Source organism: Kogia breviceps, chromosome 4 (assembly GCF_026419965.1).
Source record: "Kogia breviceps isolate mKogBre1 chromosome 4, mKogBre1 haplotype 1, whole genome shotgun sequence".
NCBI classification, from domain to species: Eukaryota; Metazoa; Chordata; class Mammalia; order Artiodactyla; family Physeteridae; genus Kogia; species Kogia breviceps.
Window position 1 is genome coordinate 55,654,272 of NC_081313.1, and position 14,823 is coordinate 55,669,094.

Below are 14,823 nucleotides of genomic sequence, written 5' to 3' on the forward strand. Positions count from 1 at the left end.
TGTACTTATTTGATAAAATATTTTCTTAAGAAAATAAAAAGGTTTACCCTTGTCTTTCCTCTTCAAATGATAGAGTGAATAACAAGGTAAAAGTTCTCTTGCTGAAGCAGATAACAGGCAGTTAATCACTTTCATACCCTAATTAGGAAGAATTTGTCTTTGGCAGAATGTTTTATTAGTAAAGTTAGTTTCTGGATCTTGCTATTCATTATTGTTCCCCCACTGAGATTACAAGACGAAAATAAGAGAGTAAAAATAAAGAAAATAAAAATCACCTACATTCATGCCAGAAATAGCCTTGAGTAACATTTTATTATGGTTCCTTAGTTTTTTCTATTCCCCCTCTTTTTTTAAACAAAATTGGTTTTGCCATATAGAGAAGTTTTGCTGGTTTTCACTTAATAGTATGTATAGTGAGCGTTTCCAAAATATTAAATATTTCTAATACACTGACTTTTAAAAAAATTATTTAATTTATTTACTTTTGGCTGCATTGGATCTTTGTTGCTGCGTGCGGGCTTTCTTTAGTAGTGGTGAAAGGGGACTACTGTTCGTTGCAGCGTGCAGACTTCTCATTGCGGTGGCTTCTCTTGTCGCGGAGCATGGGCTCTAGGCATGCGGACTTAAGTAGTTGTGGCTCGTGGGCTCTAGAGCGCAGGCTCAGTTGTTGTGGCGCATAGGCTTATTTGCTCCGCAGCATGTGGGATCTTCCCGGCCAGGGCTCGAACCCGTGTGCCCTGCATTGGCAGGCGGATTCTTAAGCACTGAGCCACCAGGGAAGCCCCTAATAAACTGATGACTTTTTTTTTTTTTTTTCCCCCGGTATGCTGGCCTCTCACTGTTGTGGCCTCTCCCGTTGCGGAGCACAGGCTCCGGACGCGCAGGCTCAGCGGCCATGGCTCACGGGCCCAGCCGCTCCGTGGCATGTGGGATCTTCCTGGACCGGGGCACGAACCCGTATCCCCTGCATCAGCAGGCGGACTCTCAACCACTGAGCCACCAGGGAAGCCCTACACTGACTTTTAATGACTATATAATATACTTATTTCAATAGAGGGTATGTCAGACAGAGGCCAACAAATGCTGCCTTGTTTTATTTGTTGGCTTGTCACAGATAAATCCAGGAGGAGAGCTATGTTTGGCCTCTGTCTGACATTTCATTTGTTGAGTTAAGCCCCACAAGTCTGTGTGATTTCCTCATTCTCGTATTTGAGGCTGAGCAATTGCTTTGTAATCTTGTACTTGCCAAGGCATTTCCAGCTAAGTTAAAGGCATCTGCAAATAGAGAGTAAAATATAAAGGAAACAGCTTTAAGTGTTTTCTTACTCACATAATCTTTAGAAGATAGGGAAAGGAATAGTTATATTTTTGTGTCATTAAATAACTAATTTCCTAAACTCAAGGTTAAAAGGTGTCTAGCACTCATCTAAAATCCCATTTGGGCTTCCCTGGTGGTGCAGTAGTTAAGAATCCGCCTGCCAATGCAGGGGACATGGGTTCGAGCCCTGGTCTGGGAAAATCCCACATGCCACGGAACAATTAAGCCCGTGTGCCACAACTACTGAGTCTGCACTCTACAGCCTGCGAGCCACAGCTACTGAAGCCCGCACGCCTAGAGCCTGTGCTCTGCAACAAGAGCAGCCACCACAATGAGAAGCCTGCGCACCGCAACGAAGAGTAACCCTCACTCGCCGTAACTAGAGAAAGCCCACGTGCAGCAATGAAGACCCAATGCAGCCAAAAAAAAAAAAAAATCCCCTTTATTTCAAGTATGTTGGTAAGAAAGATATATTTTACTATAATCTTGGTGCATGAAAGAATTTCAAGTGATCATCAAAACGTAGGTGTACCAGAAGGGTTTATATTCTATCTTTTTTAAAGTGGAGAACCAGAGAATTGCCTTATGGTGAGGTTCAGAAATCCTCATTGACAAGCAATTCTTTCTTCTCTGTTCCTGAAGTTTCACTTGCTGTTTGGAATATTAGTGGTTGACTTCATCTCTGACACAGGAGTTGGCCTACAGTCATGTGCCAGTGATCACACAGGTCCCTGTGCAAAACAAGTACAGTGCAAATTGTAACCACATGTTCCATTGACAGTGGGTCCCCATGCTAGTATTATTATTACTGTTACTATAAGGTCAGACTAGCCAAGGAAAGGGTACTCTTTCTTTGACCCAAATGTGTTGTTTGCAGGGTAAATGATGATTAAATTTGTTAATCTCCCACTAAAAAGATTTTTATTTTATTTGCTTATAGGGAGCTCATTTTATCCAGTTATGCTGCCAAAGGAATATCCCTCTTCTGTTTCTTCAAAACATTACTGGTAAGAAAATAGCTTGGACTTGTGGCCACGCAGTGGTTAAGACACACACCGCAACGAAGAGTAGACCCTGCTCTCAGCAATTAGAGAAACCCTGCACACAGCAATGAAGACCCAACACAGCCAAAAAAAAAAAAAAAGAAAAAGAAAATAGCTTAACCAGTGTGGGTGCCTTTATTTGAGAGCTGCAGTGTTCAGTATGGCTCATGTATTGGACAGTGCAGACATAGAATGCTTCCATCATAACAGAAAGCTTTATTGGACATGCTCTCTCTAGATTATCTTCAAAGGTTAACACTTAAGAATCTTGAATATTTGGGGGAATTTATCCATGTTTTTGAGTGAAGCAATTTCTGAGTTTCAAGTGTATCAGACTTTTGAGTGGCCTTCCTTTACTCCTGCACATGTGCACCCACCCACCCAGAAAACAGCAGAGTGTTCTCGGCCAGTAACATTCTCGTTAGTGCTGGAGGGTGTTATCTGACCCATGGTCTCTTCCCCAGTACTTTGTTCCCCATAAAGGATTTTAAGTACATGCTGTGGTCCTCCCTTTTCCTTATCTTTCATTGTGCAGTTAATTCTACCTGAAGCAACATCTTAAATGGACATGCACATCCTGAACCAAAGTCTGGGATTTGAGGTTTTTTTTTTTTTTTAAGATTATTTATTTATTTGTTTATTTATTTATTTATTTAATTTTTGGCTGCGTCAGGTCTTAGTTGTGGCATGCAGGCTCTTTCGTTGAGGTGCGCGGGCTTCTCTCTAGTTGTGGCGGAGGGGTTTCTCTCGCTAGTTGTGGTGCGCAGGCTCTGTGGTATGTGGGCTCCAGAGTGCATGGGCTCTGTAGTTTGCAGCATGCAGGCTCTCTAGTTGAGGCACACAAGCTCAGTAGTTGTGGTGCACGGGCTTAGTTGCCCTGGCATGTAATATCTTAGTTCCTTGACCAGGGATCAAACCCACATCCCCTGCATTGTTAGGCAGATTCTTTACCACTGGACCACGAGGGAAGTTCCGCGATTTGTGTTTTGACTCCAAAGAGTGATAAGACCAATGTCAACTGTCTGATTTCATGTTCTATGGGTGATCCTAACATGGCGGATGAAATGTTTTTAAGGGCTCTTAGGGTTCTAGAGTTCTTCCTGGCATTCTGTGATTCTCCTGTTTATACTTTTTGTGTGTTGCATGGTGCCTGACAGATAGGAGGCACTCCGATATGTTGATTAGCTAAAAAAAAATTTTTCCCCCAGTCTTCTAAGTCAGGGGTTCCCATCCCCGGGCCGTGGACTGGTACTTATCCACGACCTGTTAGGAGCCAGGCTGCACAGCAGGAGGTGAGTGGTGGACGAGCGAGGGAAGCTTCACTTGCCACTGCCCATGGCTCACATTAACCTCCTGAACCATCCTTCCCCCGTCCATGGAAAAATTGTCTTCCATGAAACCAATCCCTGGTGCCAAAAAATGTTGGGGACCACTGTTCTAAGTCATGTGTGGTTATCTCAGGTTCAAAGGAAGGAGAAGTCATTAATTAGTTGTTGGGATCAGGCATGCCTTTATGAGAAGGAGTTTGGCCTTGACAGTCAGCAGGGCTTTACATAGTACTGGTGCTAAAACATCTTCATCTGGTGCTGTTCTTAAGTTTAAGGTATTTGGTTAGATGACTCTTGAGAGGAGTTATATCTAGATGGAAGCCAGAGAGGGCCCTATGTGGCAAACCTTCTAAGAGGGCAGGTAAAAGTACTCTGAAGCTTCACTAGGCCAGAGACCTTGTTTCTAATAATGACTCATGATTTATTAACCACCAGTAAGTTAAACTGTGTGCTTGGAAGATTCCTACATTTTCGCTGTGCTTTATTTTTTGTTGGGTTGGGGTCAGAGAGCAGAGTTTGAGTTTGGTTTTTCAACATTGCATTTGAGGGACCTCAAATGTATCCATCTGGAAATATATGGTGGGCAGTTGAAAAGTCTTGAGCACCGAAGAGGTGTGTTAGCTGGAGGCGAATGTGGAGACATCCTTAGAACATGGAGATGGTGTTTAAAGCTGTGGGAATAGATAACACCCAGAGAGAAGAGAAAGAGGTCAGGGATAATCTTTGAGTAACTCTAATTTGTTCCACATAGATGAGAGTAAAGGAAGAAAGGCAGCATGATTATGTTTTTCTTTATGGTGAGGAAAAGAAGGGTTAGAGAAAGCCAAGTGAGATGGCCTCGGTCTTCTTTTTCAAGGCAAAATCACTCACGGGGACTAGAGGCACAGTGGGGTGATAGGGTGGTGGGTGGTGGGTGAGGGCTTTTAAAGAGAGTCGATATTTGAGATAGCTATTGTGGGAATGTTACAGGGAGTCGAGATAAAATAGATAAAGGAGTCTCTGAGCTATTCTGAGGGCCCAGTTCAGAGGGCAGGGCAGGTGACCAGAGGGAGCAGATGGTGCCTGGTGGGGGCAGGGCTTGTTACATCAGTACTGTTGTATCCACAGCAAGTACAGGTGATCCATAAAACAATGGTTTAATTGAATTGGATTACCCGTTGCTGGAGATTTGCAAAGCAAGAACAGCGACCATTACGTAGGCACGTGAGTCTACGGGTGCGGAGGGAGACAAATGAAGCCTGATGCGACGTTTATAAGGTGAAGAGGAAAAACCCCAAGGCCTGGAAAGCCCAGTGACGCTGCAGACCAGTTTCAACAGAGCTGGGTGGGAGCTTGGAGAAGTAGAAGGATCCTCTAATTATAATGAGAATTCTTTTATCTTGCTATTGAGTCTCTGACAGGGACTCGGCATCTCTATGAAACATTAATTTTATTTCATCAAATTTTAAAGCAGTGCTTCAGAAGGAATAATCTATATTTTAAACCAGGTCAGTGAATCCTAACGCCCTCACAGTTGGGCTTGCCATAGTACTTTTTCCTTAGCTTGCCGTATCCTGTTCTTTCATCACCAAGCTATTGTTCTGAGATAATTTCTTGAAGATTCGTTGCATTCTTATCTTGTTTGAGGATCTCTGTGTGCATCCAGATGCACCATTTAAACGATTTTTTAAATGATTAGAGAAAATTTTATTTTACCTTTTAATGCAAATTTGTGGGGGGGGGCATATTTCACGTATAAATATTTTATTAGGGTGAGAGGCCTGTGGTAAAATATAAGGTTGACAAGATGTCCTTCTAGTACCTTGGTGAAAATGACTTCTGCACACGAATCTCATCACCCTGAGGCTCTCTTTCTGTTCTTTTCTCACAGGATTTATGGTTGGTAGAGACTATGAAGCTGAAGGAATTGCCAAAGATGGCGCCAAGATGGTGACTGCCGTAGCCTGTGCCAATGTGCCGAAGATAACTGTCATCATCGGGGGCTCTTATGGGGCTGGAAACTATGGGATGTGTGGCAGAGCATTTAGGTAAGTGATTGTCATGATCTTCTCTAAAAGAATGAATCATACTTCAAGTGCTATTATGAATGGTCAGTTTACTTCAAGGCTCTTTGAAATATAGAATGACATTCACAAATCTTAATCAGTTATGCCATAATTTGTATCATCTGGAGGGGTGAAATGAAATCTAATGATAAAAGTACCATTTGGAAGAAATCCACAGTGGGAATCAGGAAATATTTTGAAATGGCTGATAACGAAAATACTACACGTCATAACTTGTGTGATGTGTCTAAAGTCTTGCTTTGAGACAGGTGTGTAGACTTACTTACATATTATATACTGGAAGAGAAGTAAGACTGAAAATCAGTGAGCCAAGCAGCCAGCTGAAGAGGTTCAAAGAAGAGCAGCATATTAAAACAAGAAAAATAAAAACAGGACATAATAAAGTACAAACATTATAAAGATATAAAGAAAATCAGTGAGCCAAGCAGCCAGCTGAAGAGGTTCAAAGAAGAGCAGCATATTAAAACAAGAAAAATAAAAACAGGACATAATAAAGTACAAACATTATAAAGATAGAAGAATCAGGAAAGCCCAAAGTTGCTTTGTTTAAAAGTGTTAACAAACTTGAGAATCCCCTGTTAAAACTAAAAAATAAAGGGAGAAGGCACATATCACCAATTTTAGGAATGGAAAACAGCACATAACTGCACATAATAAGAGGATATTTTGAATACTTTTTTGCCCAGTAAATTTGGATGAAATGGAAAAATACTGTTTATCAAAACAGACATCAGAATCACCTGGAGAACTTAAAAATTCTACCATGCTGAAGCCCCACTGCTGGAGATTACTCTGGGGTGGGTTCTAGGCATTGTTTTTTTTTTTTAAATCCCCAGATAATTGTAATGCGCAGCCAGAATGAAGAACCACTGATTTAAAAGGTAAACATGGGCCTCTGAAAATCTCTGTGTAGTACAGTGAATTCATTTGATCATTCTTTCCTTCTTCCCCCCATAGCCCAAGATTTCTCTACCTGTGGCCAAATGCTCGCATCTCAGTGATGGGAGGAGAGCAGGCAGCTAATGTGCTAGCAACAGTAGCAAAGGACCAAAGAGCACGGGAAGGGAAACAGGTAAATGCTGTTTCTTTGTCTCCAGGTTTGACTTTCACCAGAACACTGTGGAGCCAGGGATTAGCATACCCAAAACCCCTCCAAGTTTGTGGCTAGGATTCCAACGTTCAGGGCCTGGCTTTATCTAGAAGACGCTGACCTGGAAATTGTTGTAGCAACTTAGACTTAAACATTCTTCATCTCTCTTTTTAGAGCCATTTCACTTGAAGTACCTTCTTGTGGTAATTTACAAACTTTTCAGAATCTCCAAGAAAACACTTAACAAACTCTTGTCTCTGGGTGCCTGAGGAATATATGTTTGATTCTTAGTCATTTGCAGTTAGTGAGATTTAAATAAATCTGACTTATGTCTTTGATTTTATGACCTAAAGCAGCAGAATTTTGTGTTTCCTATTTTACTTTTAGATTGTTGTTACGAATACCTCTAGTGGGAGGGCCCCGTTGTGTAATGAGAATTAAATACCATTATTATACTGTGAAAGTATCAAAGAAGAAGATGGGAAAGGGTACTGGAAGCTTAATGAAAAGCAAATCAGCAAATAGCTGCTTTTGAGATGGATTCTTTTGTTTGTGTCTCTGTTAGAGATGCATCTGAAATTTTGCACTACATTTTATTATAACTTACAACTATTTTATGTAAGCAGCAGGCCTATAAAATGATAGGTGCATGTTCCTAAAGTTGTTTAGGTGCATTGTTTCATCGTAACAAGGCATAATGTGGAGGAGGCCCTGCCTTCTCAGGCTCTCACTTCTGCCATTTAGAGATTGATCATCTGGTCAACTGCCTAGTTTGTGGAGTGGGGACAATATAAAGCCAGAGGGTGGTTCCTGCCTCCGTGAATGCATCTCATCCATACCTCACATCCCCAGCTATCTTTTCCAAGCAACAGTAACTCTGCAGACTTAAGCTGAAGTTTCAGATGCACTTTAATGCTAACTAGTATCCTAGCAAAAGGAAAGCTTTTAGTTTTGTGTGTATGTAGTGGGAAGTGGGAGATATGAAATTCTACCTGATATTTTGAAGGCATGTCTTAAATTCTAGCCCAGTGATATTTTATTAAATAGTTGTGCTTTGATTAATTTGATACACAGATATATGAATTCATCTATTTTTATATGTGAAAGGAAAGTATAGGATTTTAGTGGTTCTCCCTCCAAATTCTGGACCTATAAATGATGTTAAATGATGAAAGTACATAAAAGGTTGGATTTATTTGAAAAAAAAAATCACTTGGTTTTTGGTGTGGAATATTTTTTAAGTTGAAAATGCTTTTCAGGATTTCAAAATTAGTTTTCATAAAGATTTTAACACCTGAATTATCACTTGTTTCTGGCAGTACGGATGGGCAAGCCATTAAATTTTTAATTAGGGAAAAATCTCTCAGCTATCTGGGAAATTGAAGAGGTTATTTAAAATGGGTCTTATTAAGCTTTAAGCTTTAAAATGTTTAAAATTTTAGCTATTTTGAATGAAAATACCCTACTTTTCCACCTCCTTATACAGAAACTGCAAGATGTAATATAGCCCTTTGTTACATTGTATAATTCACATCCATTGCTATACCCTGCTGGAACATGTGATACCTTTGGTTTTGACCTGACATTAAACAGCCTCAGGACATTGGCTCTGATAAGGGCGATATAACAGTGCACTAATTTGATACTCATGTCTCAGGTGAGATCATGTATGTTAAAGCATCACACGTAATCTATACATCAATGTGCAGATGTTGGTTGTAACATTATCATTCATGAAATCTGTTGCCCCTTTTTTCTTGAGGTTCTCTTGAGTGGATCTGTTGTTCCCCTGCAGCGGACTTACTCATTGTCCCTTTTCTTTCAGTTCTCCAGTGCTGATGAAGCAACTTTAAAAGAGCCCATCATTAAGAGGTTTGAAGAGGAAGGAAACCCTTACTATTCCAGTGCAAGGTGAGAGCCAGAGAATAACTGACTCCTTGATGGGCACATCTTGGCAGTCAGGGCAGCAGCTTTACAGAGATCTGAGCAGTTGGCGTGATCCAACCCTCCTGGGAACCAAAAAGTAGCATTTAGACACAATTTTGTACTGTTGTTTCTATAATGGGAATGCTTACTGCTGAAATGCCTCTCCTTCTCCCAGGCTGGGCTTTGGATCCATCACTGTTGGTCTGATTCTGCCACTCTCCACCCCTCTTCCCCTTATCCAGCTCCTAGTTGAAGTGGTCCAAGGCCTGCAGGAGCGCTGTGGCCAGAGGTGGACCGCACTGGGGCTGGGAAGTTGAGAATTATAGTCCTGGCTGTATCACTTTCAGGAATTAGTTCTGCAGTAATGGGTTCCTGTCATCCCCCTCTCTGATTATTTCGTTTTTACCCCATTTAAAGATGAAAATGGTTGAACACTTACTGACACTTGTTAACAAGTGAGCTTGTGCATTCAGAAGGTGATGATTCACAGCCAGGGTCCACATGTCAACACTAAGCAACTTCCTCACACACCATGGCGGCTCTTAATCTGTTTGTTTCTTACACCACTTAAATGAGGTAATAAATTATCACAGCTGTCCCCGTTGGAGACAGGCGTGTGCTTTCATACCTCTTTTTTCAGCAACTTCAATGTTCTACGTTCTGAAGAATAATTGAAGCTTCAAGTTTTTCTTTTATCCCTTGGGCAGATGAGAGAAAGAAAATAACTATTTGTGTCCTTTAAAAATTGGGTTAATCTTTTGTGGCAGGCACTGTTCCTGATGTTGGGGGGCAGGAAAGATTGAACATATTTATTTCTCAGAGCATAATTAGTTTCAAAATTCAATTAATACCATTTGGGATTTTTGAAAAGCCTGTTTCTCTTCTTGTTAACATGTATTTCTGCAAGCAAATGTACAGGTATATTTTGCGTGGTGGGTCATTGATTCTCTTAATTAAGAACAAAATATTTTGTAGTCTTTGATTTAAGAAATATTATTTTTACTATCACTTAAATAGGCTTACGTAGTAGCCAGTAGAAGCAAAGAGGAAATAGAAAATCATATAAAAGGTTAAAGAGAAAATATACATTGTAATCTCACCTATAGTTTTTTGTTTGTTTTTACATACGACTTTGAAATTCACAAGGACAGTTAGAGTATTAAACTTTGAAAAATAGCATATTTTGTGTGAACCATTAATTTGTTTTTCAGCCCTGGCTAAGTCATCTCTTAAGAAAGACTGAATCCTTTATTATTTTCATACTTACATTATTATTGTTTTTACTGGATTATATTCAAGACAGAAGAGCATATGGCCCAGATGGACTTATCTTTGGAAATTAATATTGAAAAACAACAAGGCTTTTCTTTTAATTTATATATGTTTAACCCTTCTGTTGAAACAGTTGGTGGCATGGAGACACCAACTTTGTTTCAAAGATGAAAGGATTTTCAAGCCAGTTTATGGCACCTTCCTTTGGTTTAATAAATCCCAGCTTAACAATAAAATTCTGTGGTCTGTTTAGGCTTTAACATGGCTAAACCTATCTTTTTGGAGAGCTCTGTCATCATCTGTACAGTACTGTAACCTATGTTTTTCTTAATCCTTACATGTTACATGTACAGCATGCCAATTTTCTTCTGCTCAGTTGTTTTTATAATCAGACTTTTCCAGACACTTGATTAGGACCTCTTAGCAGGAACAGCCCTGGCACCATTGTGCTTGCTATATTACTCTGCTGTAGGCTTCAGAAAGGAGTGTAATCAATTGACCGGGTTACAAACTATAAGAGTAATTTTTTTTTTTTTGGCTGTTGATACTTTAAGATCCCTATTATGAATATTTTATGAACAATCATTTGATTCATGGTCTGTCGATGTAAGTATGGTTTAATAATTGATGCTATGTCCAGATACTGAAGGCAGTTTGTTTAAAGAAAGCAAAACTGCCACCCATTAATGACCTTTAAAAAACAATATTTCTTACTCATTTTTTTTTTTATAAATGTGAGGTTGTCCATGAAAAGCAAACTAAGATTTCTACTTGAGTTTCTTCTGAAAGCAGTTTAAAGCCATTACTTGTTTTTCCTATTGTAGCAAAAAATAAAGAATTACATATGAAGGTATTTATTTTATTAATAAAATGTACTGAAGTCTATTCAGTAGTTTTCACAGTTTCTTAAGAAACTATGTTTGGGGGAATATACCTTTTCTAGTAGGGACTTTGGTTGGAGACTGTTACCTTGGTTTATGTGGCTCTCCATAATAATAACAGTAATATATCAACTTGACTTGTATGTTTGTGTGGGCGGAGGAGGGACAGGAAAGTTTTTCCTGAAATAAATAAAACCAGGGTTTATTTTGAAGTTCCTTGTAGTAAGCAGTCCCTAAAGCTGTGTAAGAGTCATGTTATTTTTCTTTCTCTCTTTATTCCCCTCTTGAACATTATTTCCATTGAGAGATTATAGTAGCTAATCAGTAGATCCACATATTACCTGAAGGAAAACCTCCTCGGCACTTTTGGGCATAGGGTGTATAACTGGTGGTTTGGTGGTGGACTCCTAATCACTTGGTTTTTGTTCTTTTATCAGGCTGTGGGATGATGGGATTATCGATCCAGTGGACACCAGGCTGGTCCTGGGTCTCAGTCTTAGTGCAGCCCTCAACGCACCCATCCAGAAGACTAACTTCGGTATCTTGAGGATGTAATTGGAATATAGAGCATCTTCCATTGGACATGTACCAAAAATTAATAAATTAGTAGCCTTAATATTTTAGACTTTTTCAATATGTGGCTATTACAGTAAAATTGTTTTCTTAACACAGTACATTATACTTTTCTACCTTTAAAAAAATCAGTGAAGATATTTATTTAATGCAGCTCAATCCCTTGTAAATTCTCTTGAGAAATTTTTCTGTGGCTCAGCTTTACCACCCTGAAAAGGAAGAGAATAATTTAGAGTTATCCTTTCTAAGCCGTAAGTACTATGAAAAGTTCTGTAATCTGTAAATTCCAGGTATTGTTGAGATTTCTCACATAAAGTTGTATTTCCACTGAACTGATTGCTTTGCAGATTATGCATGGTGTTATTTTAATGTACTTTAAAAAATAAACACCTGTTTACTTTTCCCTCCAGCCACCACCGTCCTCCTCTCCATAGCTGTCAGACTCCTTGTCTGCACTCTGGGCTCTGTTTCCTACCTGTTCTCTCCTCACCCTCTCGTTTTCTGGCTTCTACTGCCAACAGCCCTCTCCGAGGTCACCACTGACCTCCATGTTCCTGAAACCAGTTTGTCCTTTTCCAATTTTACCTGATTTAATTCTCTGAGGCCTTCAAATCAGTCAAACACTTCCTCCTAGAAATTCTGTCCTTAGCTTCCATTGCTGTAACACTCTAGGTTTTCCACCAGCCTCCGTGGCCATTCTTGTTCAGTTTCCTTTGCAGGCCCCACTTCCTCTGCTCATTCCTCCTTCTTTCCCTTTACCATTTGTCTTGATTTTTCATTAGTCATATGTGAGTACATTCTTATTCTGAAAGATACAAATAGCACAAAAGTATCTCATTATTTAATTATTCTTATTAAAATAATAATTGTGGTAAAATATACATAACATAAAGTGTACCATTTTAACCACTTTTTTGTGTGCAGTTCTGTGACATTAAGTACATTTTCATCGCCACCATCCATCTCCAGAACTTTTCATCATCCCAAATTGAAACTCTATTATTAAACAATAACTCCCCATTCTCTCTTCTCCCTGCCACTGGCACATTTCCTTTTTCCTTTTTTTAAAATTGAGATATAATTGAATATAACATTATATTAGTTTCAGGTGTACAACATAATGATTCAATATTTATATACACTGAAGATGATCACGAAAATAAGTCTAGTTACCATCCATCATCAAGCACAGTTACAGACTTTTCTTTTTTTTCCTGTGATGAGGGCTTTTAAGATATACTCGCTTAGCAACTTTCAAATATGCAGTACAGTGTTAACTGTAGTCACCATGCTGTACGTTACACCCCCAGGACTTCTTTATTTTGTAGCTGGAAGTTTGAACCTTTTGACCCCCTACACTCATTCCGTCCACCCCATGCCCCTCTCCTTTCTGGCAAACACCAGTCTGTTCTTTGTATCTATAAGCTTGGTTTTCTGTTTTGCTTTGTTTGTTTTGTTTTTTAGATTCCACATATAAGTGAGATCTTATGGTGTTTGTCTTTCTCTGTCTGACTTACTTTACTTAACATAGTGACCTCAAGGTCCATCCGTGCTGTTGCAAATGGCAAGATTTCATTCTTTTTTATGGCTGAATTTTATTCCTCCTCATCCTTGAATGTATGTGTTTTACATGGCTTGATTTATTCTCGCTGGGCCATTTCAGCCCTTCTTATGGTTTCAGTTGCCATCTAAATGGGGATGATTCCTGTGTTGACAGTTCTTAACATAGTTCTCCCCTGAGCTCCAGACCTGTCTATCTAACAGGTCTAAGGAACCTCAGACTCAATCATCAAGTTCTATTGATTTTTGCCTCCTAACTGTCTCTTGAATTCCCCTACTATTTTTGTCTTTTATGCAGGCCTTAGAATGGGTCTACCTGCATCCAGTCTTACCTAGTCCAATCTCTCCATCACTCTGGAATTAGAATGGCCATTCTAAGGTGCACATCTGTCATGCTGCTTCCTTCCTTACTTCTTTCACTGGTTCCCTGAAGTGCCAAACCCCTAATGGCCTCCATGGACCTTGATCCTCAGCTCTTCAGTCTCATCTCCCTGACTCCTCTTTTCACACTGGGTGCTCCACCCATTCTAGACATCTTCCAGTTCCTTAAACCTATGAAGTCCTTGCCCCCTTAGAGTCTACAAGATTCCCTGTGCCTGAACTGTTCTCTTCTCCCTTCTACTTAAACACCTATCTTTTGTCTCTGTGATTTCCCTGGGCTGGGTTAGGTACCTGTTGTGTGCTCTTGTAGAGCACCATCTTCTTCCGCTGTCACTTCCTCTGTCTTATATGTTTATAAGAAATATAAACATTTCTTTAATATTGTCCTCCTGCTAGAATGTAAGCTCTGTGAGAGCAGGATTCCTCCTGTTTGGCCTGTATTTCCAATGCCTGGCACTTGTAGATGCTCAAATATTTGTTGAATGAATGAAAAGTCCATATTTTAATTGTATCCTCAGGCCACATCATTTTAAAATAAAGTGATTGATTATATGATCTAAAACAACTATCAAATTCTTTCCTAATAAAATTAATATTTCAAACATTTGTGTGTGATGTTCATTTTAGGCTGCAGTGTGTATTAGGAGTCAATTTAGTTTTTTGAGAAGTATATAGATAGAAGATCACAATTCAGGGGTAAGTTGCATTTTCAGAAGAATGTTTGAGGAGGTCATGGGGCGGATGTGACTGCCAGTTGACCCCTGACCCGCTAGATGACCCCTGACCCGGAACCAGCCAATCAATCGTTGGCTCCTCCCCCCCCTCCCCTACGGCCTACCCTCCCTATAGCTTGCAGGGCGAAGCCTTGAGAGAGTAAGATGTTGCTGAGACCACCTGGACTAAATACGTGACTGAACCCCGTTAAGGCCTCTTTATAAACTTTGAAGATTCTGGCTGGCGGGTGGGGAGATACCCTCGTCTTGCGGCTGCCACCGCCAAGCCTCGTTTGTGAGTTCCCTGGCGTATTAAACCTGCCACCTCTCAATCTGGAGCGGCTGCCTCTTTCCTCAGCTCACCTAGCCCTGCGCATATGGCGGCTAGTCTGCCAACCAACAAACGAACACAGTGAGTATTTTTAAATAGAAATTATATTAAAATTTTGGTTAACATTTACAACCAGGTCAGAAAACAAAATGATTTTTTATCAAGACTAGTTGGTATTCCATGGGTAGGAACCATCCACAAGTCAAAGATTCATGGATATTTTAGGAGTGTTTTTACCTTTCTCTCTTTAGGAAAAATCACGGTCATCACTGGCACCACACTTAAATTAATTAAATTATTTTGTATGTTTTATCTGATAAAAAACGTCTATAACATTTTAC

The 14,823-nt window shown here is 39.9% G+C and overlaps 1 protein-coding gene across 1 annotated transcript in view; it reads left to right on the forward strand.

Annotated features, from left to right (window-relative positions):
* Positions 1–14,042, forward strand: part of MCCC2 (methylcrotonyl-CoA carboxylase subunit 2) — a 64,937-nt gene extending 50,895 nt beyond the window's left edge. The window contains exons 13-17 of the mRNA XM_067031111.1: positions 2,259–2,325; positions 5,560–5,716; positions 6,713–6,827; positions 8,671–8,756; positions 11,362–14,042. Of these exons, the coding sequence (XP_066887212.1) occupies positions 2,259–2,325; positions 5,560–5,716; positions 6,713–6,827; positions 8,671–8,756; positions 11,362–11,479 (543 nt within the window). The 3' untranslated portion in view covers positions 11,480–14,042. The remainder of the gene's footprint in view (positions 1–2,258; positions 2,326–5,559; positions 5,717–6,712; positions 6,828–8,670; positions 8,757–11,361) is intronic.
* The last annotated feature ends 781 nt before the right edge of the window (positions 14,043–14,823 follow it).